We start from the raw sequence: 27,719 nt of genomic DNA on the forward strand, positions 1-27,719 counted from the left end.
GCTGTCGTCCAGCATTCTGTTTTTGTTTACTTTGTAGCCAGTTCAGTTTTAGTTTCTTTCTGCATAGCCTTCCCTCAGTTTCAATGCCTTTTCTAAGGGGCACTCACTTTTTGTTTATTTTTGGTTTAAGCATTAGACACCTTTTTACCTGCACACTGCCTCTCGCTGTCTTCTGCAAATTGTGATCACAACAAACCATCGCGTTGTTCCCCACATCTCCAAAGCAACTAGCTACCTGCTGCCACCTACTGATATGGAAGAATATTACACAGACAATACAGACACCCAACTACGGCACATTATTTACGGATTGTAATTACTGGTTTGCAAAAAATATTTTTAACCCAATTAGGTGAAATGATTTAATCTCCCACGGCACACCAGACTGTATCTCACAGCACACAGTGGTTGAAAAACACTGTTAATCAACCGGATAAAAGAAAATATTTCAACATTTATCTCATAATATACATATGTACATTAATATTATTTTTTTTAATGAGGAAAACAATATAAATAACTTTAGTTTGTCCCTTTTCTAACATCAGCGCACCTATAAGTAACAGAAGTGGCCAGTAGATGTCGCCGCTTCCCTTTTCTTAAATTTGAGCCTGCAGCAATTTGGCATCAACGCATTTGGTTTAATATCTAAACATCCATCCATCCATTTTATACCGCTTGTCCCTTTCGGGGTGGCGGGGGGTGCCGCAGCTGCATAAACATATCAAATTTAAAAGGTCGTACTAAATTTAAATTTCAAGCAGCATGTTAAGAAAATGGAACATGTAAGTCCAATTTTAAACACATTAGACCTTCTCTCACTCCAGAGGTATATATGCACGCCATGATATTCAGCCACATAAACTCCTGCTATACAACTTGGACCCACACCTCAGTGAATATCCTAAAGTCTGTCTTCAAAAGAACACAAACAATTCCAGACAAAAAGCCTCTAAAGTATCATTATTGTAACATTTTAAGTAAGTATAATATTTTGGATTTAGATAATTATCAGATATTCATGGATGTTTGCATCATCTTTAGAGTTCTAAATAAACTTGCTTCGCCTCCCTTGATAGATTGTATTAATAAAAAAATAGCATTCAAGTAAAGACCCGAGCAGTGACCAGAGGGGACTGCAAGGTACAAAGATGCAGGACTAAATGTGGCCAAATGGTGCGTCTATCAGAGGCATACAGTCGGCCAGCCCGTATCAGAAAGTGTGACATCTATTTAACATTTCAAACTGCACTGAAACACTGGTTGAAAACTAATCAGACATTCACGCACAATTAGATCATTCACTTGTTTTTTTTTTTTGTTTTTTTTTTTCATCCATGTTCTGTGCTTATGGCATGCTTGTAATGTATAATGTCTTGTGATTTACAGTATGTATTCTTTTGTATCATGAATGTTTACTGTATTAACCTGCCTGAGGACAACAGATGAAAAATAGCTATTGTGCTAACTCCGGCATATTTATATTGTCGCTCTATGTTGATGAATATGCATTGTCCTAATTCAAATAAATAAGTAAATTATTGGAGTCCAAACACTTGAATCATCCATCCATTTTGCATACCTGTCATTTGCATTTCAAAATATGGTCAATTTGCCAATAAAATGGGTAAAAATTATATATTTTTAAATGTTCATCACACATCACTATTAAATCAATTTAAAAATCAAATAAATAATCCATGGACTAGACGGGAATTGAACCCACGACACTTGTGTCACGAGAGCATGTCACCAATTATAGTTAATACAGGGTTTGCTCAGTTATATTATGTACATCAGGGGTGTCAAACGTACGGCCCGCGAACACGTTTCCTCCGGCCCGCGGGATGAGTTTACTAAGTATAAAAATTAACCAGAAATTTTTGAATGAAAGAAACTGCTGTTCTAAATGTGTCCACTGGATGTCGCAATAGCAATTATTTGTATCTTTGTAAATGATGCTACATATGTACAAAATAAACCACATGATGTTAGTACATCAGTCGAGGAAAATGATAAAACGACATAAATAACATACTGTAATTTGATATCATTATTTTATCTTGATAGATTGAAAATGAACACCAATGAGTTGACTGTTGAACATTATCACATCATTTATTCACAAAATATAAAGACAAACAAAGTATGTATACTATTAACCGCAACAGGTAATTGTAAAAACAAAAACAAAAAAACAACAACATTATGATTTGTACAATTTCAGAATGTGCTTGTTCTATTTTTAAACAACCTGAAGTTGTCTTTATTTTTAAGTTATTGTGCCGTGATTTTACCAGTCCGGCCCACTTGGGAGTAGATTTTTCTCCATGTGGGCCCCCATCTAAAATGAGTTTGACACCCCTGGTTTAATATCTAAACGTATACAATTTAAAAGGTCGTATTATTGGAGTCCAACCACTCGAATCATTCATCCATTTGCATTCATCAGTCATTTGCATTTCAAATTATGGTAAATTTGCCTAGAAAATGGGTAAAAATTGATTTTTTATTTATTTTCATCACATATCACTATTAAATCAATTTAAAAATCAAATAAATAATCCATGGACTAGACGGGAATCGAACCCACGACACTTGTGTCACCAATTATAGTTAATACAAGGTTTGCCAGTGAGGGACTTAGTTATATTATGTAAATGAAATAGAAAATGAAGGTGACAGACTTGGGGCAATGTACTGAACACATCACATTCAGACAATGGACAATTAGGAGTCTCTAATTGGCATGTTTTATCAGAGGGAGAACGTGCAAACTCCACACACAAATGTTCCGATGGAATCTCTTGACTGAGGCAGAGGTACCCACACTCTGCACCGCTCAAAAATGGATATTATGTCAAAGAGACACAAAGCTGTATGTTTATATATATATATGTATATATAAGAATGAATGAAGTTCAAGGATTAATCATAAAAGTTCCCTTCGGACTTCAGTGTGTGACCTACGTTGTTGCAGGCACCAAGGTGCTTTTCCAGCATCTGTTTCTCCACCAAGTCCTCCACCCGGCCCACCTCCACCTCGTCCACGTCGTCCATGAAACTGGACCAGTCGGTGCCGCCGTCGCCGCGCTCCATGGGCTCGGCCAGGCCGGCAGCGTGGGCCGACGTGGAGTCGGTGTGCGTGGTGGTCACGCAGTTGCAGCTGTCGCAGATGCCGTAGCGTCTCAGGCCGGGGGAGACGGTGGAGCCGGTGAAGACGCGCCTGCAGCTCTTGCACGACACAGGCAGGTCGTGCCTGTGCACCTGATGGGGGATTACAGTGAAGCATTAGTGAGGCCGAGTGACGCAGACTGTACAAATAATATACATTTGGCTGACGATAGAGATTTGAATATATTGTGCGTAGGGCTGGGCGACATATGGAATATACTGGATATATCGCGGGTTTGTCTCTGTGCGACATAGAAAATGACTATATGGTGATATTGGAGTATACGTTCTCACGCAGTTGCTTTTAGCTGCGGGCATTACACTACAGGCTCTTCTCACTCTGTCTTGTCTCTCCTTCTCACAGAGACATAAAACAAGCACACCTTGTTACATACGTCACATACTGTCGCGCGTGCAACGTCATACGCCCTCGCCCAGCAGAGAGGTAGCGGCATGGTTAAGGTTAGCTGTGGCAGGTGGTGCTAGCGGAGTGCTGCGAGTGGTAATACGAGAGAAAGAAGGTGCCAATATGGTAAGAAATGAAGGACAAATTAATTCCCAAGAAAAACAGCAGGGGGTCCATCGTCTGCTGGTGGTTTGGCTTCAAGCGGAAAGATGTTGAACAGACAACAGCTCGGTGGAACAGGGGTTAGTGAATGTGCCTCACAATACGAAGGTCCTGAGTAGTCCTGAGTTCAATCCTGGGGCTCGGGATCTTTATGTGTGGAGTTTGCATGTTCTCCCCGTGACTGCGTGGGTTCCCTCCGGGTACTCCGGCTTTCTCCCACCTCCAAAAACATAGCGGCATGGGTAACATTAGCTGTGATGCAAGCGGTGCGGTGCGAGTGGTAATACGAGAGAAAGAAGGTGTGAATCTGGTAACAAATGAAGGAAGAATAATTAATTCCCAAGAAAAACAGCAGGGGGTCCATCGTCTGGTTTGGCTTCAAGCGGGAAGATGTTGAACAGACAACCGTAATATGTCAAGTATGCGGCAAAAGCGTTGCTACAAAAAGTAGCATTACTGCTAATTTGTAGCATCATTTGAAAAGTCACCCGCTAGAGAGTGAAGAGTGCTTGAAACTCCGCATGTCAACATCTCCGTTCAGTGCCACACCCACAAAATGCCCAAGCAACCATTTCCACATCAACACCGTATGAAACAAATAGTCAACAACAGAAGGAGATAACATCCGCAGGAACCTACCACATAGTGAAGGACATACACTATTTGATTTCCTATTATGCAGCTCATTTTTATTTGACACTTATTGAAATATCTTGTGTGACATCATGCACAAAAGTGCACTTTATATGTTTTAAACTATTGTAGTGGCGTTCTGTACAAAAAGTGCACTTTAAATTGAGTGTTGTTTTGATATGTCATCTTAGTGACATCATGCACAAAAGTGCACTCATAGCTTGTTTTAAAATGTCTCTGACAATCTTGCACTTTGTTTGGAAATGACATGAATGTTTGTGCCACTGCTTAATAACTCTTTAATAAATACACTTTTACTTGTGATTTCCCTCTCTGCATGAAAGTTTAAAAGTAGCATATATTAATGCAGTATGAAGAAGAATGTTTTAATGTAGACACATAGAATCATCATACTGCTGTCATTATATGCATCAAGTGTTCATTCAAGGCTAAGGCTAAATATCCACATATATATGGTGTATCATGACATGGACTAAACATATCCACATATATATGGTGTATGGTGACATGGACTAAACATATCCACATATATATGGTGTATGGTGACATGGACTAAACATATCCACATATATATGGTGTATCATGACATGGACTAAACATATCCACATATATATGGTGTATGGTGACATGGACTAAACATATCCACATATATATGGTGTATCATGACATGGACTAAACATATCCACATATATATGGTGTATGGTGACATGGACTAAACATATCCACATATATATGGTGTATGGTGACATGGACTAAACATATCCACATATATATGGTGTATGGTGACATGGACTAAACATATCCACATATATATGGTGTATGGTGACATGGACTAAACATATCCACATATATATGGTGTATCATGACATGGACTAAACATATCCACATATATATGGTGTATGGTGACATGGACTAAACATATCCAAATATATATGGTGTATCGAGACATGGCCTAAAAATATGGAGATATTAATAAAAGGCCGTATCGGCCAGCTCTAATAGTGCGTCATATCGTGATACTGAATGTTGACACATTCTGCGACAACCAAACAGTCGCGTCCTCAATGCAATTTAGGTTCCTCGCTACCGCGAACATCCTCCAACAGAGCGAGTCACGAATCCTCGCCCCAATGGCGGCAAATACAGTATGTTTTTTTTTTAAATATAAGTACCGTACCATTATCACTGGAGGATGATGAATTACTGAACATGCTCCACTACACACTTACACTCACAAGCTGAAATATTATGGAGACAAAAGAGAGAAAATGGACGTATTTTGGCTTCAAAACTAACGATAAAGCTGGAGCTCTATCACTGAAGCACGAGTCTGCATGCAGAGCCTTAAAATATGTTGGGTTGGGCGATACAAACGATATAAATCTGTCCAAAGATAGAGTTTTTAATACTATCAATATATATCGTGATGATGCATGTTGATGCCCGGCGAATTTGACAGCGATAAGAGAACGGACGCTTGCTAACTGAGTAGCTAGCCGCTAACGTCCCTCCACAGTGTTTCAGCTAAATCACTAATTTTCGCCTCCATGGCAACAAACTATGTTTTTTTAGAAGTGTCATCCCTGCAAGATGAGGAATGGCTAAACATACTTCACTACACACCGTAGGAGGATGCAATAGCGGGAAGCTAGCAATTCTGAATGTAAACAAATGGGTGGATCTATAAAAATATTGACTGAAACAATACCAAGTACAAGAGTCGTATAAAGTCCATACTACAATGTTTATGTCAATATGTTTTAATATCTTGTAATTTTATTTATTGTTTATAAAGTCAGTAAATACGTCCCTGGACACATGAGGACTTTAAATATGACCAATGTATGATCCTGTAACTACTTGGTATGAGATCCATACCCAAATTTGTAATATCACTCAAAACGTATGTAAAGTATCCAAACAAAAATATAAATATTACTTTCCAACTAGATACTAGAACATGTTAAAACAGAAAATAAGCAGATATTAACAGTAAATGAACAAGTAGATTAATAATACATTTTTACAGTTTGTCCTTTATAATGTGTACAAAATAATAGGTGTATAAATGACACAATATGTTGCTGCAGACTAATTAGGAGTCTTTGTTTGTTTACTTACTACTAAAAGACAAGTTGTCTAGTATGTTCACTATTTTATTTAAGGACTAAATTGTTATTTGATTGCAATAAGACTTTCTGTTCAAATAAAGCCAATGAGGACTTTTTTGTGGACCCCTATATTTTGAAAACTATGGAAATACATTTCAGTACCGGTGTACACTACTACACACCTTAGGAGGATACGAAAAGCCATGCTCATCGCTAAGCTAGAGCTCTTGAATGTAAACAGAGGTCAGCTGATGAATACAAATCTCAACAGTAACAATAACACGTATAGTATCAGTATATTGTCAATACTACGGTACACTGATTACATCAATATATTTTTTTGTCGTTTGTTTAATTGTTGTTGGCTTCACGGTGGCAGAGGGGTTAGTGCATCTGCCTCACAATACGAAGGTCCTGAGTAGTCTTGGGTTCAATCCCGGGCTCGGGATCTTTCTGTGTGGAGTTTGCATGTTCTCCCCGTGACTGCGTGGGTTCCCTCCGGGTACTCCGGCTTCCTCCCACCTCCAAAGACATGCACCTGGGGATAGGTTGATTGGCAACACTAAATTGGCCCTAGTGTGTGGATGTGAGTGTGAATGTTGTCTGTCTATCTGTGTTGGCCCTGCGATGAGGTGGCGACTTGTCCAGGGTGTACCCCGCCTTCCGCCCGATTGTAGCTGAGATAGGCTCCAGCGCCCCCCGCGACCCCAAAAGGGAATAAGCGGTAGAAAATGGATGGATGTTTAATTGTTTACAAACTCAGGAAAAAAGCCCCTGGACAGAGGCAGGCTTTAAGGGCAAAAGTTTCAAATAGAACCAATAGTCGTTTTTAATAGTTAGTTATTTTGCACTGTTAGCTGTGTTTCCATTACTCAGAAAAATGCGCAAAATCTAAATATTGTAATAAGAAACTGGCAATGGAAACACACATTTTGAAAAACCTCTCAAATATGGCAAAAACATGTTTGCGCTCTCAGATGTTTTTTGAGACGTTTCGATATTGAAGTTTTTTGCAAAAGCTTGCAGAGACCCACAAGCCGGAACAAATGTCAAATGTCAGTTGCCTTTGAGCAATCACACGCCGCCTTCATCTTGTATTGACATCACGGCTGCAATGTCTTCCTCAAAGTGGAGTCTCACGAGATGAGATTTTACGACGCAAAACACCCTTTAATGGAAACACTCCTCGGCTGCAAATGTACTTTATCGACATTTTTGAAATATCGCTTTCATTTTGTGAAAAACTAGCTATTAACTTGATTCGGTTTAAAATACTAACTAAAAGGGGTTAAGGAAATTAATTCAGTATTAAATAATAGAATAGAATAGAAGAATAGAATGGACTTTATTGTCATTATATTTGCATATAACGAGATTAAGGACTCCAATTTAAAGAGAAACATTATCACCAGACCTATGTAAGCGTCAATATATACTTTGATGTTGCAGAAAAAAGACCATATATTTTTTTAACCGATTTCCGAACTCTAAATGGGTGAATTTTGGCGAATTAAACGCCTTTCTATTATTCGCGCTCGGAGCGATGACGTCACGTCAGGAAGCAATCCGCCATTTTCTCAAACACATTACAAACACCGAGTCAAATCAGCTCTGCTATTTTCCGTTTTTTCGACTGTTTTCCGTACTTTGGAGACATCATGCCTCGTCGGTGTGTTGTCGGAGGGTGTAACAACACGAACAGGGACGGATTCAAGTTGCACCAGTGGCCCAAAGATGCGAAAGTGGCAAGAAATTGGACGTTTGTTCCGCACACTTTACCGACGAAAGCTATGCTACGACAGAGATGGCAAGAATGTGTGGATATCCTGCGACACTCAAAGAAGATGCATTTTCAACTGGACTGGACAGATCAGCTTTCAGGAAAAGAGAGCGGATGAGGGTATGTCTACAGAATATATTAATTGATGAAAAACTGGGCTGTCTGCACTCTCAAAGTGCATGTTGTTGCCAAATGTATTTCATATGCTGTAAACCTAGTTCATAGTTGTTAGTTTCCTTTAATGCCAAACAAACACATACCAATCGTTGGTTAGAAGGCGATCGCCGAATTCGTCCTCGCTTTCTCCCGTGTCGCTGGTTGTCTTGTCGTTTTTGTCGGTTTCGCTTGCATACGGTTCAAACCGATATGGCTCAATAGCTTCAGTTTCTTCTTCAATTTCGTTTTCGCTACCTGCCTCCACACTACAACCATCCGTTTCAATACATGCGTAATCTGTTGAATCGCTTAAGCCGCTGAAATCCGAGTCTGAATCCGAGCTAATGTCGCTTTCCCTTGCTGTTCTATCCGCCATGTTTGTTTGTGTTGGCTTCACTATGTGACGTCACAGGAAAATGGACGGGTGTATATAACGATGGTTAAAATCAGGCACTTTGAAGCTTTTTTTAGGGATATTGCGTGATGGGTAAAATTTAGAAAAAAAATTCAAAAAATAAAATAAGCCACTGGGAACTGATTTTGAATGGTTTTAACCCTTCTGAAATTGTGATAATGTTCCCCTTTAAGGTGCGGTAGTGGAAGCAAATATGGAATAAAAATAAATCACATAAATAATAAAGATAAAAAATAAGAATTGAAATAAACAGACTACTATCCATAATGTTGTTACACCTTCACCTGTGTTTTTGTCTCATTATAATTAGGATCAAAATTGGAATCATTCAACGACCTTGAACCTTTCACATAAAGTGAAGTGAAATTAATTATACTTATATAGCTTCACATCATGAAACCCATTCTCTAAGTAACATTTAAACAAGTGTGGGTGGGACTGGGAGCAGGTGGGTAAAATATCTTGCCCAAGGACACAACGGCAGTGACTAGGATAGTGGAGGTGGGGATTAAACCTGGAACCCTCAAGTTGCTGGCACGGCCGCTCTACCATACTTGGTATTGGATCCATAACCAAATGTGTAGTGTCGCCTCAAACAAATGTAACGTAACAGTAGGGGTGCACAAAAACATGTGAATCGCGATTCTTCTTCATCTCGATGTTAATTTGATTTATACATTTAAAAAAAACATTTAAACATCAGTTTTTAAAAAGACGTTTTGGGTCATCTCCATGCAACCAGAAGGAGCTTTGCTAACATGTAACCTGCTTTGAAAAAGTTTCATTGGAATTATTATAGCACATAATACATTGCGAGAATCAGTTTGAATCGAGACTAGTGTTGAATTGAGAATTGATTCTAAATTGAATCGTTAACCCAGGAATCGGATCGAATCATCCGATTTGATTAATAATCACAATTTCCCGTGCAGGATTATATTGAATACTGCATCCCTACTGTTTACTACTGCAGTAATTATATTGAATACTGCATCCCTACTGTTTACTACTGCAGTAATTATATTGAATACTGCATCCCTACTGTTTACTACTGCAGTAATTATATTGAATACTGCATCCCTACTGTTTACTACTACAGTAATTACAGGTAAAAGCCAGTAAATTAGAATATTTTGAAAAACTTGATTTATTTCAGTAATTGCATTCAAAAGGTGTAACTTGTACATTATATTTATTCATTGCACACAGACTGATGCATTCAAATGTTTATTTCATTTAATTTTGATGATTTGAAGTGGCAACAAATGAAAATCCAAAATTCCGTGTGTCACAAAATTAGAATATTACTTAAGGCTAATACAAAAAAGGGATTTTTAGAAATGTTGGCCAACTGAAAAGTATGAAAATGAAAAATATGAGCATGTACAATACTCAATACTTGGTTGGAGCTCCTTTTGCCTCAATTACTGCGTTAATGCGGCGTGGCATGGAGTCGATGAGTTTCTGGCACTGCTCAGGTGTTATGAGAGCCCAGGTTGCTCTGATAGTGGCCTTCAACTCTTCTGCGTTTTTGGGTCTGGCATTCTGCATCTTCCTTTTCACAATACCCCACAGATTTTCTATGGGGCTAAGGTCAGGGGAGTTGGCGGGCCAATTTAGAACAGAAATACCATGGTCCGTAAACCAGGCACGGGTAGATTTTGCGCTGTGTGCAGGCGCCAAGTCCTGTTGGAACTTGAAATCTCCATCTCCATAGAGCAGGTCAGCAGCAGGAAGCATGAAGTGCTCTAAAACTTGCTGGTAAACGGCTGTGTTGACCCTGGATCTCAGGAAACAGAGTGGACCGACACCAGCAGATGACATGGCACCCCAAACCATCACTGATGGTGGAAACTTTACACTAGACTCCTCTCCTGTCTTCCTCCAGACTCTGGGACCTCGATTTCCAAAGGAAATGCAAAATTTGCATGGTTGGGTGATGGTTTGGGGTGCCATGTCATCTGCTGGTTACATTGAATACTGCATCCCTACTGTTTACTACTGCAGTAATTATATTGAATACTGCATCCCTACTGTTTACTACTGCAGTAATTATATTGAATACTGCATCCCTACTGTTTACTACTGCAGTAATTATATTGAATACTGCATCCCTACTGTTTACTACTGCAGTAATTACATTGAATACTGCATCCCTACTGTTTACTACTGCAGTAATTATATTGAATACTGCATCCCTACTGTTTACTACTGCAGTAATTACATTGAATACTGCATCCCTACTGTTTACTACTGCAGTAATTATATTGAATACTGCATCCCTACTGTTTACTACTGCAGTAATTATATTGAATACTGCATCCCTACTGTTTACTACTGCAGTAATTATATTGAATACTGCATCCCTGTTTACTACTGCAGTAACTTCTAACCTACATATCCGCCATGTTTGATGGAGGAAGTATGCCATCAGCTGATCACCCTGATCAAACTCCAATTAATCGCGATCAACGAGCCCTAGATCAAATATTTAGATGCCCAAAGATTCACACGCCTACCAAAGAGAAGAATAAGTGCTTTTTAACAGAAGTGTAGATTGAACTATGTTACAACAGGAAGTACCAAGATATTACCAAGTAGATTAATAATAGTTTTGAGAAAATAATGCAGCGCAAAATGTTACTACATACACCAGCAGCCATGTTAGGAGCCTTTGTAACCCGTTTTGAAATGGTTCTATTTTCATTTATATGCCAAATAATATATTTTGATATGTATTGTTATTACAGCAGTTATTACAGTATATATTGCGATATGGATTTTAGGCCCCACCGACCATCCCTAATGGTTAGAATTAAAATATGTTTTAAAGTCCTGAGTAGGGTTGACGCGATACCAATATTTTAGTACCGGTACCGTTACCAAAATGCATTTTGATACTTTGACACTTTTCTAAATAAAGGGCACCACAACATTTTTTTTATTATGGTCTTTATTTTAACAAAAACATTTAGTGTACATGAAACATATGTTTATTATTGCAAGTTAGTCCTTAAATAAAATAGTGAACATACTAGACAACTCGGCTTTTACACACACACTAGGTGTGGCGAAATTATTCTCTGCATTTGACCCATCACCCTTGATCACCCCTGGGAGGTGAGGGGAGCAGTGGGCAGCAGCGGTGGCTGCGCCTGGGAATCATTTTTGGTGATTTAACCCCCAATTCCAACCCTTGATGCTGAGTGCCAAGCAGGGAGGTAATGGCTCCCATTTTTATAGTCTTTGGTATGACTCGGCCGGGGTTTGAACTCACAACCTACACATCTCAGGGCGGACACTCTAACCACTAGGCCACTGAGTAGGTAGTTGTAAGTAAACAAACAAAGACTCCTAATTAGTCTGCTGACGTATGCAGTAACATATTGTGTCATTTATACACCTATTATTTTGTACACATTATGAGGGACAAACTGTAAAAATTTATTATTAATCTACTTGTTCATTTACTGTTAATATCTGCTTACTTTCTGTTTTAACATGTTCTATCTACACTTCTGTTAAAATGTAATAATCACTTATTCTTCTCTTCTTTGATACTTTACATTAGTTTTGGATGATACCACAAATTTGGGTATCAATACGATACCAAGTAGTTACAGGATCATACATTGGTCATATTCAAAGTCCTCATGTGTCCAGGGACGTATTTCCTGACTTTATAAACATAATATAAGTTAAAAAAAAAAAACGAAAAAAGATTTTGTGATGCTAAAAAATATCGATTTAATCATAGTAGTATCGACTAGATATGCTTCTTTACTTGGTATCATTACAGTGGATGTCAGGTGTAGATCCACCCATGGCATTTGTTTACATTGTGACGCCGGTGAGCTATTGTATCCTCCTACGGTGTGTAGTGAAGCATGTTTAGGTATTCCCTGTCCTCCAGTGATATCGTTACTTTTAAGAAACTTACTTTATTCGTCGCCATGGAGGCCAGGATTAGTGATTTAGAAGTAGCTAAAACACTGCCGACTGCGGATGGACATAAACCGCTAGCTAGCTAACCATGTCTTACATCACCTCTTCCTGAGGGTGTTTCAGTGTTATAACTTCACCTTTATCTTTACTTTTTAAGCCATAATGCGTCCATTCTCCCTTTTCTGTCTACACACTGTGTCTGCTTGTAAGTACGCCGTGTGTGTGCCTTGCTGAACATCGTAAAACCAGAAATGCCACGACGTGGCGTCATGCCTGTTAAAAAAAGGGAGGGGGGGCAACCGGTACTTTTTAGAGGCGGTATAGTACCGAATATGATTCATGAGTATCGCGGTACTATAGTAGTACCGGTATATTGTACAACCCTAGTCCTGAGGCAAGTAAGGTGTGTTCTTACGCTGACGGCGTGGGTGCGAAGGTGCTCCTGCCTGGTGAACCTCTTGCCACACATGGGACAAGGGAAGGGTCTCTCGCCCGTGTGGCAGCGAATGTGTCTCTTCATGATACCTTTCTGCTTGGCCGTGTACGGACAGAACGGGCACTTGTGGAGTTTGACCGGCACCAGCAAGTTGTCTCCTGCGGGAAAAGAGAAGAGAAGCGGTTCAAATCCGGTTTTCAAAAACCACGCCGACGTCGTGCGCCATACCCGTGTCCTCCCCGAGCCAATCAGACTGGATCTCCATCACGGATGAGCCAACAAAACCTAAACCGTCCTCCATTCTGGAAGCTCCCCGTGCTCCTTGGGAAAGTCGCAGACCACCTCGCTCCAGCTTAGAGCCTTCCCCCTTGACCTGCATCTCCATGGGCTGCCTGCCGCTCAGGGAGGAGCCTGTGAAGGAGCGCTCAGTGGAGAAGCTGGTGCTTGGGGGAACTTGTTTGCTTTGGTGAAGAAGAGATGGTCCAGGATATGAAGCCAGGTCTTTACTGTCGGGGGACTCTAAAAGCTCCTCATCGGGGTCGTACTCTATCTTGGGGTGCACTAACTCTGGCGTCAGAGCAGAACATGAAGAGGAGGAGTGGTTCGCGTGATCCAGGTGCGCTTTTGGTCTTTCCTCCCCAGACTGGTAGTCTTTGCTTGGGCCGGCAGGGGTGTCCTCGTGGGTGGACAAAGGCCTTTGAGTCGAGTTTATTGACGCTCCATGTGCTTCCGTACCCTGCGAGCGAGGGTCCGCAGTCCCACCGCTGCTGAGGTTTGTCACGGCAGAAGTGCCGCTGTCCGCCAGTCTGTACCTTCCCTCCTCCGCGTTCTCCACCTCCGTTTTGGCCTCTTTGCCTTTGTTGCATATTTCCAAAGACGAGCGGATGTAGCCTTTGCAGAGGTTCACCAGGTCGGTCATCTGCAAGTAGCTGGCCGCTGACATCACCTCGATGACGTTGCTGCTGCTCAGGCTGAGGCGGCCCGAGTAGAGGAAGTCTAAGATGATGGAGAAGGCGTCGGCCGTGACGATGTCTAATGACGCCGTGCTGTGGCGCTGTCCGCTGTCCTGAAACATGACATACAATCAGCTTTCTTGTCCCAGCCCAGGGGTTCGAACCTTTTCCACTCAAATATCAACACTGGATTAGTAATCTCACTCTTGATTTGAATTGCATTCAGTAACTAGAAGAGGCAATTCCTGAAGGAATTGTGTGTGAATGCTCCAATGCTGAAGTTGAAGTGAAATGCTGACAGCATAGACATCTTATAAGTAGACGCAGCATTGGCTGCTGTGACGCGAGAAATTCGGCCGCCATCTTGAGGTGGTGTCAGCCTCAACTGGCATTTGACAGGGAGAAAACAAAGATGCCAGGCTTCAGTGTGCATATTGTATATACTGTATTTTTCGGACTATAAGTCGCAGTTTTTTTTCATAGTATACTCTGGAGCGACTTATGTGTGAAATTATTAACACATTAGCGTAAAATATCAAATAATATTATTGATCTCATTCACGTAAGAGACTAGACGTATAAGATTTCATGGGATTTAGCGATTAGGAGTGACAGATTGTTTGGTAAACGTATAGCATGTTCTATATGTTATAGTTATTTGAATGACTCTTACCATAATATGTTACGTTAACATACCAGTTGGTTATTTATGCCTCATATAACGTACACTTATTCAGCCTGTTGTTCACTATTCTTCATTTATTTTAAATTGCCTTTCAAATGTCTATTCTTGGTGTTGAGTTTTATCAAATAAGTGTCCCCAAAAAATGCGACTTATACTCCAGTGCGACTTATATATGTTGTTTTCCTTCTTTATTATGCATTTTCGGCCGGTGCAACTTATATTCCGGAGCGACTTATACTCCGAAAAATACGGTAGTTCTCTGCAAACCTATGAAATGTTCTATTTTGTGTTCATTATTTTGTCAGAATGCACCACAATGCTTCATTTGTAAGTGAAAATCACAAAGAAATCTTCTGGGGGAGGATGACCCCCCTACAGGGGTTTGCTTTACAAACTTTCAGCCCCACCTAAAACAAAATTCACCAGCCGCCACTGATTATGATGCATTCTCATTTTAGGCAAAGTATAAGACAATACTTTCTTAACAGTATAATTGTAACCAGGAATAAGTCTTCAAGTAACAATATTCAAATACTAACATTGTTGGGTAAGACAGAATTTGGTTTTATTCTGAATCCAGTGAAACAGATTGGTGGTTTTAGCTGATATAAAGACTTTCAGGTGTTTATATATGTTTATGTTGAAGTATTTGGCAGACGCTTTTATCCAAAGCGACATACATATAAAATACATATAAAACAATCACTGTAAACATGATCATTTAAGGGAAGAATGTAATAGAAAATATCAATACAAAGTGTCAAGACAGAATAAACTCTCTGCGGCTGCAGCAACAGAGATACAGTCTAAAAGATATATAGATATGTAATGTATTCATACATTGTTTATGTAGCATGTATATATAACCTACCGGTAATCATATTGTTAATCATATTGTTTCTTCAACTTCAAAATAGCTGACCGTTTTTTTCCCCCTTCTCTGGGATTATATTCCCAGTTTTGATCTCGGACGTCTGGTTACTTATAGCATATAAGAATATTCTATTACTGTTAAGCAAACTATGAATAATAAAACATGTGTCCTTTATCATAGCTACACGTATGACAAAACAGCGCATGAAAATCAGTGGTATTCAGTGAGGTAAGATGAATTAAATGCGCTGACAGTTCATTGCTCCTGCCAAATGAATTGCACTGAGTGGAGCAGATCACCACTCCAAGATGGCGGCCCCACGTCTCGTCAGCGCCAGTAGGCAGTAGCGCTCGATGCTGTGTACCCTTATAAGATGTCTATGGCTGACAGAATGTAGTATGAATGTAAGAATAGTTTGAATGTTGGAATGCTTTGAATGTTGAAGAGCTGACGCTGAACTGAAATGCTAATGGAATGTAAGATGAATGTAGAAATGGTTTGAATGTTGATTGAAATGGTTTGAATGTTGGAATGGTTTAAATGCTGAAGAATTGGAATTTCCAGGAAAACGGGAATTTGGGTTGGAACTTGGGAAAGTGTTAGCTTGAATGTCCAGGATGAGTGGAATGTGTTAATGTTGGAATGGTTTGAATAGGTTGAAAAATGTGGGAATTGTGCAACTTGGAAATATGTCCCATTCATTTCAATGGGAGCTTCCTGGAAATGTGGGAATTTTGGGAAAACCGGGATTTTTTAAAATTATTAAGAGCATGAATTACCTGAATTGGATGGTGTTACAATTGTTTAAATCGGGCAAGAAATGTTGAAGTAGTAAATGGTTTTAGGGAATTTTGGGAAAATCTGGAATTTTTGTGAACTTGGAAAAAGGGTAGTTTGAATTTCCAGAATGGTGGAATGTGTTGAAGGTGGAATGGTTTGAATGGGTCAAAGAATGTGCGGGAATTGTGGAAGTTTGAAGAATGTCCCATTCATTTCAATGGGAATTTCACAAAAATTAGGGAATTTTGAGAAAAGCAGGAATTTTTTGTAAAATGGTAAAAAACTTGAATGGTCTGAATGAGTTGAAATGGTTGGTGTTGACATTTTTCACATCGGTGCAGAAATGCTGAAGTAGTAACATGTTGAATTGAGAAATGGTATTAAGGAATTCCTGGAATTTCGGGAAAAATAGGAATTTTCCCAGTTACTCTTGATTTAAATTGTATTCAGTAATTATAACGAAGCTACTTACTAGGGGTGTCAAAAATCATCGATTTTCCAATGAATTGCAATTCATATTTGTAACGATTCTAAATCCATTCCAAAAAATCTGAAATCTGTTCTGTGCAGGCACTCATCATCAGGCAAATCATATTGTTCATTGTTGATGGAGATCACATGTTTCAAACTCAAGGCCCGGGGGCCAGATCTGGCCCACCACATCATTTTATATTGCCCGCGAAATGGTAATAATATAATTTAATAAAGAATAATTTCTTACTAAATAATTGTGCTTTTCATTTTGACATTCAAAAAATACATGAACTGCATGCTTATCTTTATATCCATATCTTTTACAATTTAATATTATCTAATTATGCAACAAAATGTGAATTTTTTTAAAACAAAAATAAGTACTTTAATATCAGCTTGACTTATGATTTCAAAGCAAGTTATCAATCTGTGCACTGTAAAAATGACAGACTTTACGGTAAAATTCTGGCAACTTAGCTGCCAGTTTTTTTTTTACAAAAAAAAAAAACTTTGGTACTGTTTGTATTTACAGTAATACACTATAAAATTAACAACTCTAGATTTTAGTGTAAAAAAGTGGTACTGATTTTCCATTGCATTTCTTCCTTAAAAAAACTTAGACTTAGACTTCCTTTTAATTGTCATTCAAATAAGAACAAAATGTTGTTGCATTAGCTCATGTTAGTGCAGGATAAAAAAGCAATAAGGTGCAGATATAAATAAATAGATTACTGTACGGATAAATATAAAACACCGCAACTTTTATGATAAAATTCTGGCAACCGAGCAAGTTTTTTTTTTTACACTAAAATCTATTTTGGGTTTTTTAAGCGAACGTAAAAAAAACGAAATATCAAATACTTAAGCAATAATGCAGTATCATTAGCCGAATCCTTACTTTTTAAAAAAACATATATTTACAAGTGGCCCTCTGCGGGCAGACATAACTGCCATGTGGCCCTCAATGAAAACAAGTTTGACACCCCTGATGTAGATGATTATATCTGCTGTATAGATTTACTTCCAGAACAAGAAGTGTGGGATACTTCTCCTGTTGCCTTATTTGTATTTGACTTTAGTAAATGTTTGGGTAGAATTTTACGAAACAAAACCAGTTTTCTTTTAAGTAATATAGAAATTTATTAAAGCGGTTTGTTTATTTCATGGGGGAATGTAGTTAATCATAGAACTGGCACCCAATGTTTTTAAAAAAGTAGAGCTTTTGAATCGAGAATCGTTATAAATTGAATCGAATCGTGTAGTGCCCGAAGATTCACAGTCCTACTATTTACAGTTTAACAGGATAAACCTTGTCTAATGATATGAGAACACGTGTTAATCACTAAGATTATTATCAAGGCTTGGGTCAGGCTGATTATAAAAAATAAACATTATACTAAATATCCTGCAAAAGAAGGGACTCATAAAAAGTGATGAAAAATAAATGTACATACAATTACGCAGAGCTAAAATAAATAAATTCTTACTAAATTAATAATAATACCGTATTTTCCGGACTATAGATCACACTGGTATATAAGCCGCACCCACTAAATTTTAGAAGAATATATGTTGTGAAATTAGTTATTTACATAAAAAATTTTTGTATATCTTCATTTACATACCTTAATTGTTTCCAAACTGTGTCTGTAACACAGCAGTAAAACGGCTGATCAAACAAAACAGAAGTCATCGTCATGGACCCACTGGCTGCGATAGCTAGCTCTCCAATCAACTACATAAACTCAATAACTCCACGGGTGACGTTTTGGTGAATTTACAAAACCGAAACAAAACAAAAAGAATGCCATTGTAAATTAACACTAACAAAGACACTTGTAAACGCGTTGGCATATTAGCTAATGCTAACGACGCTAGCTTCTTTACATTACAATAGCACGTACAAATATGCATGAAAACACTCCTACAGACATCACACATGGGACAGATTAGTAAGTATGAATTGTTTTAGTTATATTGTAAAACTTACAAACATTGCTTGGAGTGATGAAGAATCCATAAGAGTAAAAACGCTTTGGACATCACACGTGGGACAGATTGGTAAGTATGAATTGTTTTAGTTATATTGTAAAACTTACAAACGTTGCTTGGAGTGATGAATGAAGAATCCATAAGAGTAAAAACGCTTTGGACATCACACGTGGGACAGATTGGTAAGTATGAATTGTTTTAGTTATATTGTAAAACTTACAAACGTTGCTTGGAGTGATGAATGAAGAATCCATACGAGTAAAAACGCTATGAACAGCACTTCTACTTCTGGTTGAAAGCTTAGTGTAAACAGAAGAGCAATGCAGCATCCATCCATCCATCCATTTTCTACCGCTTATTCCCTTTGGGGTCGCGGGGGGCGCTGGAGCCTATCTCAGCTACAATCGGGCGGAAGGCGGGGTACACCCTGGACAAGTCGCCACCTCATCGCAGGGCCAACACAGATAGACAGACAACATTCACACTCACATCCACACACTAGGGCCAATTTAGTGTTGCCAATCAACTTATCCCCAGCATCCGCAGTGGGCAAACTGGTCCAATAGATAGTGCCATTGCGCAAACAATTTTTATTTATTATATTTATTATTATTATTTATTATTATATTTCATATTTAGTGTCTTTCCTTGTTTAAAAAAAAAAAACAACAACAAAAAAACATTGCATTACAGCTGTCAGTGAAGAAAAATACATAATTTAGCCGCACCGTTTTATAAACCGCAGGATTCAAAGTGCAGGGAAAAAAAGAGCGCGTTATAGTCCAGAATTTACGGTATATAAGTTTCTTTGATAAACTGTCAATAAAATTAAAGTGCAAATGTCATTATTGTTGTACTTAAGATGTCACACCTGGTTGAAGTCTTGTCTGGGTTTCGTCTGGTTTCGTGTTGTCTTGTCATTTCCTGTTTTATTTTGCAAGGTTAACTCTCCCTCTCGTTTCAGGTCACTTGCCCTTCCTCCCGTTTCACTGGTCTGATGTCTCTCCTGATTGCCTGATTGTGCCCACCTGTGTCACCCTCCCTTATGTGTATAAATGTCTCTTCTTCCTCTTGTCTTGTGCCAGAGTATATCGTCTCGTCACGTACCGCCAGCCTTCGTCCACAGTCTCGAACCAAGTTGTTAAGTATTGCCTCGCCTTATTTATTGATTTCTTTGTTTCCTCTGAGAAAGAGTGATTTTCGTTTGCTAAAGTTTTTGGTCAAGTTTTTTTTGTGTGTTATTTCATAGTGCCTTGCCTTCCTTTTTTCCTCCTCTTGGAGCGCTTTAGTTTGTAGTTATCTCAGCTCTTTATAGCGTACTTTTTGTTTATAGTTTCTTGTCTCTTCTGCATGATGTATTTACCTTTTTGTAGCTAATCATAGATTGTTTGTTGTTTTTTTTGTTATTAGATTTGTGTGTAATTTTGCTTTTGCCTTTTTCCTCCCTATGGAGTGACTTTCCGTTTATGGCCTTATGCCTATATGTCTTTTGTTTCTCTATTGTATCAAAGCTAGATTCTGTAGCCGCTTTGTTTTAATCACTCTGTTCAAAGAGATTTCAAAGAAAACTATTTAAATAAAGCCTGTGTCAATTGTTTCCCTTCTGCACCTGAGTCCTCATTCTCGCCAAGTCGTAACATAAGAAACTTCTGACTTTAGCTCCCGACTTCTTCGGTTTGATACTCTCAAAACTGCCACTAGTGGTGGAAAAGTGAATTACAACCGAGTACAAACAGATGTGTTTGTCGGCCCGCTAGGGGAACTCTTGGCCCAACAATGGTTAAGAAAACAGTCGGAGCCTGCACACACGTGAGCCTTACCTGTAAATAGTGAACCAAAAGAGCCCGGAAGTAACCGCTTCCTGCAAACAGAACGTTCCGGTGTGCCTTGAAGACGCGGCCCTCGACCAGGATGCTGCAGTCACAGAAGAAGCCTCGCTTGCGCTGCTCGTTGAGCTCAAAAAGTAATTTGGGTAGGTAGTAAGGCACCTCCATGTCTAGACTTCAGTGGGCACTGCCAAGAGGGAGGAAAGGACAAATCATGTATTAGACTTGTACAGAGGGGGGAAGGAAACACATGAATCAAGTCTGTTAGCATGATGTCACAGATTACAAACAATAATAATGAGCAAGAATGATTGTTTCCTGCCTGAATGAACAAAAGTGGTCACTCAGCACGTTTTACGCTTGATGGCGCCATCGTGAGGAGCGCTGGTTTCAGAGTTCAACTGCGTTTGTGTTGTTTTCATCATCACTATACACAAATACTGATGGCGTAGAACACATTCTAGAATATCGACATTTTCGGATTGAACGAGTACTCACCCCACTAAGTTTTGACAAAATTTGGCCAGTTTACATTCGATAAATCTCCCCTGCAAAAAATGTTACGGTGAGTAAAATGTTCATTAGAATCCCTTTTATAATAGAAGTTATACATTTATGTTTTGATCTGCCAAAAATATTTTAAATTAATTGATTTATTTGGACCAAATCACTTATGATGTGACTCACAAGTCGAGTCCGACGAGGTGTTCCAACACTAATTTCATGAATTTGATCCATTAAAATACACCATAACTGTGCTTTATGTTTCCAATACTGTATATTTAAAGAACTTATGCTCAGGCTATTATTTAGCTTTGAATATTTAGAGAGCAGAATTTTTGACCACCATCTTGACTTACAAACATTGCTTGGAGTGATGAATGAAGAATCCATCCGAGTAAAAACGCTATGGACATCACACATGGGACAGATTGGACACACAATCCATCACTTCTTGACCGTGCATTAGTTTATATGTTCAATGCTTTAATCTAACTGCTGTTGGTACTTCCTAATAAGAAGTGTGGCGCTTGGAAGCACTACATTAACATTGCAATTATATTCTTATATATTAGTAGGACTGGCAAAATTAACGAGTTAACCCATGTGATTAATCACAAAAAATTATCACATTAGTAATTTATTTTCACCGTACGAGCTCTTTTACCTTAACCACTATACGGTCAGTGATTAGATGAATGAATGTCAGTACACAAATGAGTGAGGAGAGGTCGAAGTCTCCTGGTGCACTCGCTGGCAAAGTTCACTCCAAAATACAGCCTGAAAGAACTTTAGATAAAACTGTTACCAGGTTTTGTGCAAACAAGTGGCCTGCATTCAAGTGACACATTTAATAACATTCCTGGATGACATTCTGACAATAAAATTGCATTTGTGTACAGTTATTGGGGTCTTTTCTTAAGCAAGTTCAATCATGCAAGCAAGTAATCACCTGTGATTAATCATGATTGATCCAATTTCCAAAATGAGATTAAACAATCATTGGACTGCCCACATACAGATATACACACACACCTATATAAAACAAATATATATACAGTATATATAATATATGTACATGTATTTATACACATACATACATATGCATATATACATACACACATTTTTATCAATATATACACATACATACATATATAAATAAATATAAATAAATAAAATATATAAACACAAACATATACATAACATATATATATATACAAACATACATATATACCTATATATGTCTGTATATACATGTAAATGTATACATCTATGTACATACACATATATACGTATACATACATACATATATATACATACGTGTACATGTATACATACATACATATGTGTATACAGTATATACATACGTACGTATATACAATATTTACATACATACATATATACAATATATACATACGTATATATACATACACACATATATATGCACACATATAAATGCACACATATATATGCACATATACACACATATTTATATGCACATATAATCACAAATATATATGCAAATATAATCACACACACACACGCATACATATATATATGTATATACATATATATATATATATATATATATATATATGTGTATATGTGCATATATATATACTGTATATATAGATATGCACATATATACACACATATATATACACACATATACACATTTATATGCACATATATACACACGTATAAGCACATACATACACACATTCATATATGCACATACTGTATATACACACATTCATACATACATGTATGCACACATATACAAACATATATATGCACATGTATACACACATATATACACACATTTATGCACATATATACAAATACATAAATACACATGCACATATGCACACACATACATATGCACATGTATGCACATTTATACACACATATATGCACATACATACACATACATATATGCACATATATATACACACATACATATATGCACATACCTGTATATACACACATACATACGCACGTATATGCACACATGTACACACGTATATGCACATATATACAGACACATATATGCACATATATACACACATTATTACACATGTATATGCACATATATACACACATATGCACACGTATATGCACATATATACACACATTATTACACATGTATATGCACATATATACACACATTATTACACATGTATATGCAAATATACACACATTATTACACATGTATATGCACATATATACACATGTATATGCACATATACACACACGTATATGCACATGTATACACACATATATGCAGTACTTTGGAATGTATTTATTTAGAATCATTACCATCATTATAACATCCTCTATAACAAACCTCTTATTTCTCTTTCTTTGTTTAGCAAGCTTGTAATGATACACATCTTTTAAAAATTAAATAAATATAAAGAAAGTTATGACTTTGTTTTTTTTAATAAAAGGCCACACTTAAAATTGAGCCCTATTACATTGTAATAAATAAGTTGAACACAAGTTAGGTCATTTTCACCGGTTTAAAAAATACATAACTTAATATGTATCACAGGAAAAGGAAACGTATTAGTGGTCTTTATAAGGTTTTGTTTCATGTAAATCATGTTTTATTTCAATTCTAAACGCACGCCTACACAGTGTGTGTTTACAAGAGGATCTCAGTGTCTTCCATCGCTCATCTCGCTTCACGAAGAGGACAATAAGTCAACATATGTCAGCAGCTTCCATCAGACATGTTGAACAAGCTGAAGCTAACATTTAGCGCCTTGACATCAAACCACTAGAAATGAACACATAGCGTTGGCTCTTGCTGCTAACTGCTAACTGCTAGCAGTACAACACTAACGTATGCAAGCACCTGAAAGAGCACGGGCACATTAAAGCACTAAACAGGTCCATCTCACTCACTTACCCGTAACAAAAAGTGCAAAAAGCCTCGATCTACCGTGCTTTTGGAAACATTTAAAGCACCAAGGACATTCTTTTTTTGATATATTTTGAGACCGGAAAAACAGTCGAACAGTACTTCCGCATTTATTATGAATGACGTTGCCCGGTTGACCAATCAGGAGTGGCGGAGGCGTGGTCACAAACAGTGACGCTTGTAGTGATGAAACTGCATTTCCCGTATTAACTATCTTCAAATTATATATAAAAAAATAGTATTATGTTGCAAGCTATTTTTTTCAATTTCTGAAAGTGAAACCCAAATGTTCCCACTGGATTCATATTTTTTTAATTATTAATGAATTCTTGGAAAAAGGTTAGAAATAGAAAAGCCCTTAAATTATTGTCTTTATTGGACGAATTTAAGTTGTTTTAGATAAACCCATTTTTTATGTATTTATTTATTGTATTTTTGGAAATCTTTCTGTATTTTTTCTCACTTTTTTCAATGTAATCTTTCAATAAAAACAAAAAATATTGCAATAGTAAAGAATAATTATGTTTTTGATTTAATATATGAGTTGAGGTTAATTTAAAATATATTACATTATCACATAATATTTAAAAAATATTAGGGATCAAGAAAATATGTCATAGTTCAGGAGTTATTGTGTAAATTATGGCAAAATGCAATTACAAATAAAGTTGTTTTAGATCAACCACATTTTTATGTATTTATTTCTTGTATTTTTTATTTATTTATATTTTTGTATTGTTTCTTACTTTATTCTATTTAATCTTTCAATAAAAACAAACATATTGCAAGAGTAAATAATAACTATGTTTTTAATTATATAAATACAATAACTGAGTTGAGATTAATTTAAAATATATTATATTATCACATAATATTTCAAAAATATTAGGGATTAAGAAAATATGTCACAGTTCAGGATTACATGTGTAAATTATGGCAAAACACAATTACGAATAAAGCTGTTTCAGATAAACCACATTTTTATGTATTTATTTGTTGTATTTTTTTTTAAATATTTGTGTATTGTTTCTCACTTTATTCTATTTAATCTTTCAATAAAAACAAAACATTTTGCAACAACGAAAAAAGAATAATTATGTTTTTATTTACCGGTAAATAAATAAATGAGATGGCAACTTGCCCAGGGTGTACACCGCCTTCCGCCCGAATGCAGCTGAGATATGCTCCAGCACCCCCCGCGACCCCAAAAGGGACAAGCAGTAGAAAATGGATGGATGGAAGATAAACCAAATTTTTATGTATTTATTTCTTGTATTTAAAAAAAAAAAATTTTGTATTGTTTCTTACTTTATTCTATTTAATCTTTCAATAAAAACAAAATTATTTTGTTATTGCAAGAGTAAATAATAACTATGATTTTAATTATATAAATACAATAAATGAGTTGAGATTAATTTAAAATATATTATATTATCACATAATATTTCAAAAATATTAGGGATTAAGAAAATATGTCATAGTTCAGGAGTTACTGTGTAAATTATAGAAAAACGCAATTCAAAATAATGTTATTTTAGATAAACCACATTTTTATGTATTTATTTCTTGTATTTAAAAAAAAAAATTTTTTGTATTGTTTCTCACTTTATTCTATTTAATCTTTCAATAAAAACAAAACATTTTGCAAGAAAAAAAAGAGTTTCAATTCAATAAATAAAATAAATGAGCTGAGATTAATTTAAAATATATTGTATTATCACAGAATATTTAAAAAATATTAGGGATTAAGAAAATATGTCATAGTTCAGGAGTTACTGGGTAATCTATGGCAAAATGCAATTACAAATAAAGTTGTTTTAGATAAAACAAATTTTTATATATTTATTTATTGTATTTTTAAAAATCTTTTTGTATTGTTGCTCACTTTATTCTATTTAATTTTTCAATAAAAACAAATAATATTGCAAGACTAAAGAATAATTATGTTTTTAATTAAATAAATAAAATAAATGAGTTGAAATTCATTTAAAATATATTATATTATCACAGAATATTAAAAAAATATTAGGGATTAAGAAAATATGTCATAGTTCAGGAGTTACTGTGTAAATTATGGCAAAACACAATTACAAATAAAGTTGCTTTAGATAAACCAAATTTTCATGTATGTATTTAATTCTTGTATTTTTAAGAATATTTTTATATTGTTTCTCACTTTATTCTATTTGATCTTTCAATAAAAACAAAAAATATTGCAAAAGTAAAGAATTGTTATGTTTTTAATTAAATAATTAAAATAAATTTACTTGAGATTAATTTAAAATGTATTATATTATCACAGAATATTTCTAAAATATTAGGGATTAAGAATATATGTCATAGTTCAGGAGTTACTGTGTAAATTATGGCAAAATGCAATTACAAATAAAGTTGCTTTAGATAAACCAAATTTTCATGTATTTAATTATTGTATTTTTAAGAATATTTTTATATATTTTCTCACTTTATTCTATTTAATCTTTCAATAAAAACAAAAAATATTGCAAGAGTAAAGAATAATTATGTTTTGGTTAAATAAATAAAATAAATGAGTTGATATTAATTTAAAATATATCATATTATCACAGAATATTTCAAAAATATTAGGGATTAAGAAAATATGTCACAGTTCAGGAGTTACTGTATAAATTATGGCAAAACACAATTACAAATAAAGTTGTTTTCGATAAACCAATTTTTTATGTATTTATTTCTTGTATTTTTAAAAATATTTTTGAATTGTTTTTCACTTATTTATATTTAATCTGTTAATAAAAACAACTATTATTGCAAGACTAAAGAACAATTATGTTTTTAATCAAATCAATAAAATAAAAGAGTTGAGATTAATTACAAATATATTATACTATCACAGAATATTTAAAAAATATTAGGGACTAAGCAGTTCAGGAGTTACTGTGTAAATTATGGCAAAACGCAATTACGAATAAAGTTGTTTTAGATAAACCACATTTTTATGTATTTATTTTTGTGTTTTTAAAAATCTTTTTGTATTGTTCCTCACTTTATTCTAATTAATCTTTCAATTAAAAGGAAAAAATATTGCAAGAGTAAAGAATAATTATGTTTTGGTTAAATAAATAAAATAAATGAGTTTAGATTAATTTAAAATATATTATACTATCACAGAATATAAAAAAAATATTAGGGATTAAGAAAATATGTCATAGTTCAGGAGTTACTGTGTAAATTATGGCAAAACGCAATCACAAAGACAGTTGTTTTAGATAAACCACATTTTTATGTATTTATTTATTGTATTTTTCTAAATATTTTTGGATTGTTTCTCACTTTATTCTATTTAATATTTCAATAAAAACAAAACATATTGCAAGAATAAATAATAATTATGTTTTGGTTAAATAAATAAAATAAATGAGTTGAGATTAATTTAAAATATATTATATTATCACAGAATATTTTAAAAATATTAGGGATTAAGTAAATA

The 27,719-nt window shown here is 36.0% G+C and overlaps 1 protein-coding gene across 3 annotated transcripts in view; it reads right to left on the minus strand.

Moving 5' to 3' along the window:
* Window positions 1-2,490: 2,490 nt before the first annotated feature.
* The window catches only part of zbtb8b (zinc finger and BTB domain containing 8B), a 58,247-nt gene continuing 33,018 nt past the window's right edge, over window positions 2,491-27,719 (minus strand). For 2 of the 3 annotated variants that reach the window (XM_061982418.2, XM_072915597.1), the window contains 4 exons: window positions 20,818-21,010; window positions 13,468-14,305; window positions 13,219-13,397; window positions 2,491-3,267 (listed from right to left, as the gene is read on the minus strand). In XM_061982418.2, coding sequence (XP_061838402.1) covers window positions 2,929-3,267; window positions 13,219-13,397; window positions 13,468-14,305; window positions 20,818-20,991 — 1,530 coding nt within the window. In that variant the 5' untranslated portion in view covers window positions 20,992-21,010 and the 3' untranslated portion in view covers window positions 2,491-2,928. Of the gene's footprint in view, window positions 3,268-13,218; window positions 13,398-13,467; window positions 14,306-20,817; window positions 21,011-24,238; window positions 24,353-27,719 lie in introns of those variants that run through there. The other variant, XM_061982416.2, reaches the window with a different exon arrangement.

The sequence above is a fragment of the Nerophis lumbriciformis genome, linkage group LG21 (genome assembly GCF_033978685.3).
Source record: "Nerophis lumbriciformis linkage group LG21, RoL_Nlum_v2.1, whole genome shotgun sequence".
Lineage (NCBI taxonomy): Eukaryota > Metazoa > Chordata > Actinopteri > Syngnathiformes > Syngnathidae > Nerophis > Nerophis lumbriciformis.